Raw genomic sequence first — 709 nt, 5'->3', positions numbered from 1 at the left:
TGCTTCATCGACTGACTTTTTACTAAACAAAAATCCCCTGAACTTCTTGGTGTTTCTCTGACCAAAAACATCTGGACAGAGTTCCAAAAGCTTGAAACATTCTAGTTCATCATTAGAATATGTTAACTTTACAACACAACAACTCATGATTAGGAATGCTTGGAGGATTGATATAGAAATTTCTCAACTTGACATTTTTCTTGTTATTCAGTGCTTCATCGACTGACTTTTTACTAAACAAAAATCCCCTGAACTTCTTGGTGTTTCTCTGACCAAAAACATCTGGACAGAGTTCCAAAAGCTTGAAACATTCTAGTTCATCATTAGAATATGTTAACTTTACATTGATAGTTAACTCTGAATTGAATTTGAGCATTCTTTTGACAGTTTTAGCAATGGTAGGAGCCATTGTGGCTTTATATACATCTTTTATATTTACCCAAGGGAAAATATTATTGTTAACTTTACATTGATAGTTAACTCTGAATTGAATTTGAGCATTCTTTTGACAGTTTTAGCAATGGTAGGAGCCATTGTGGCTTTATAAACATCTTTTATATTTACCCAAGGGAAAATATTATTGTGTGTATGTGCAACCTCAGGATAATTTTTCTTCACATAATAAGCTAATGCATGTGCTCTCATTTGATAACTGATTGGGAGAGTCATGGCTAGATTGAAGCTGTCATAATCATTTTCAGATGCCAAG

The 709-nt window shown here is 33.3% G+C and overlaps 1 protein-coding gene across 1 annotated transcript; it reads right to left on the bottom strand.

The window, feature by feature from the left end:
- Positions 1 to 3: 3 nt before the first annotated feature.
- Positions 4 to 705, bottom strand: LOC113473394 (the record flags this gene model as incomplete). Its single annotated transcript, XM_026833045.1, has 2 exons — positions 4 to 126; positions 463 to 705. Coding segments are annotated over 2 exons (366 nt in total), but the record flags the coding sequence as incomplete, so codon positions are not given.
- Between the last annotated feature and the right edge of the window lie 4 nt (positions 706 to 709).

This window comes from Diaphorina citri, unplaced genomic scaffold (genome assembly GCF_000475195.1).
Source record: "Diaphorina citri unplaced genomic scaffold, Diaci psyllid genome assembly version 1.1 scaffold28390, whole genome shotgun sequence".
Lineage (NCBI taxonomy): Eukaryota > Metazoa > Arthropoda > Insecta > Hemiptera > Psyllidae > Diaphorina > Diaphorina citri.
Note: the sequence above shows the minus strand (reverse complement) of the source record. Positions and strands in the feature narration are given on the sequence as shown.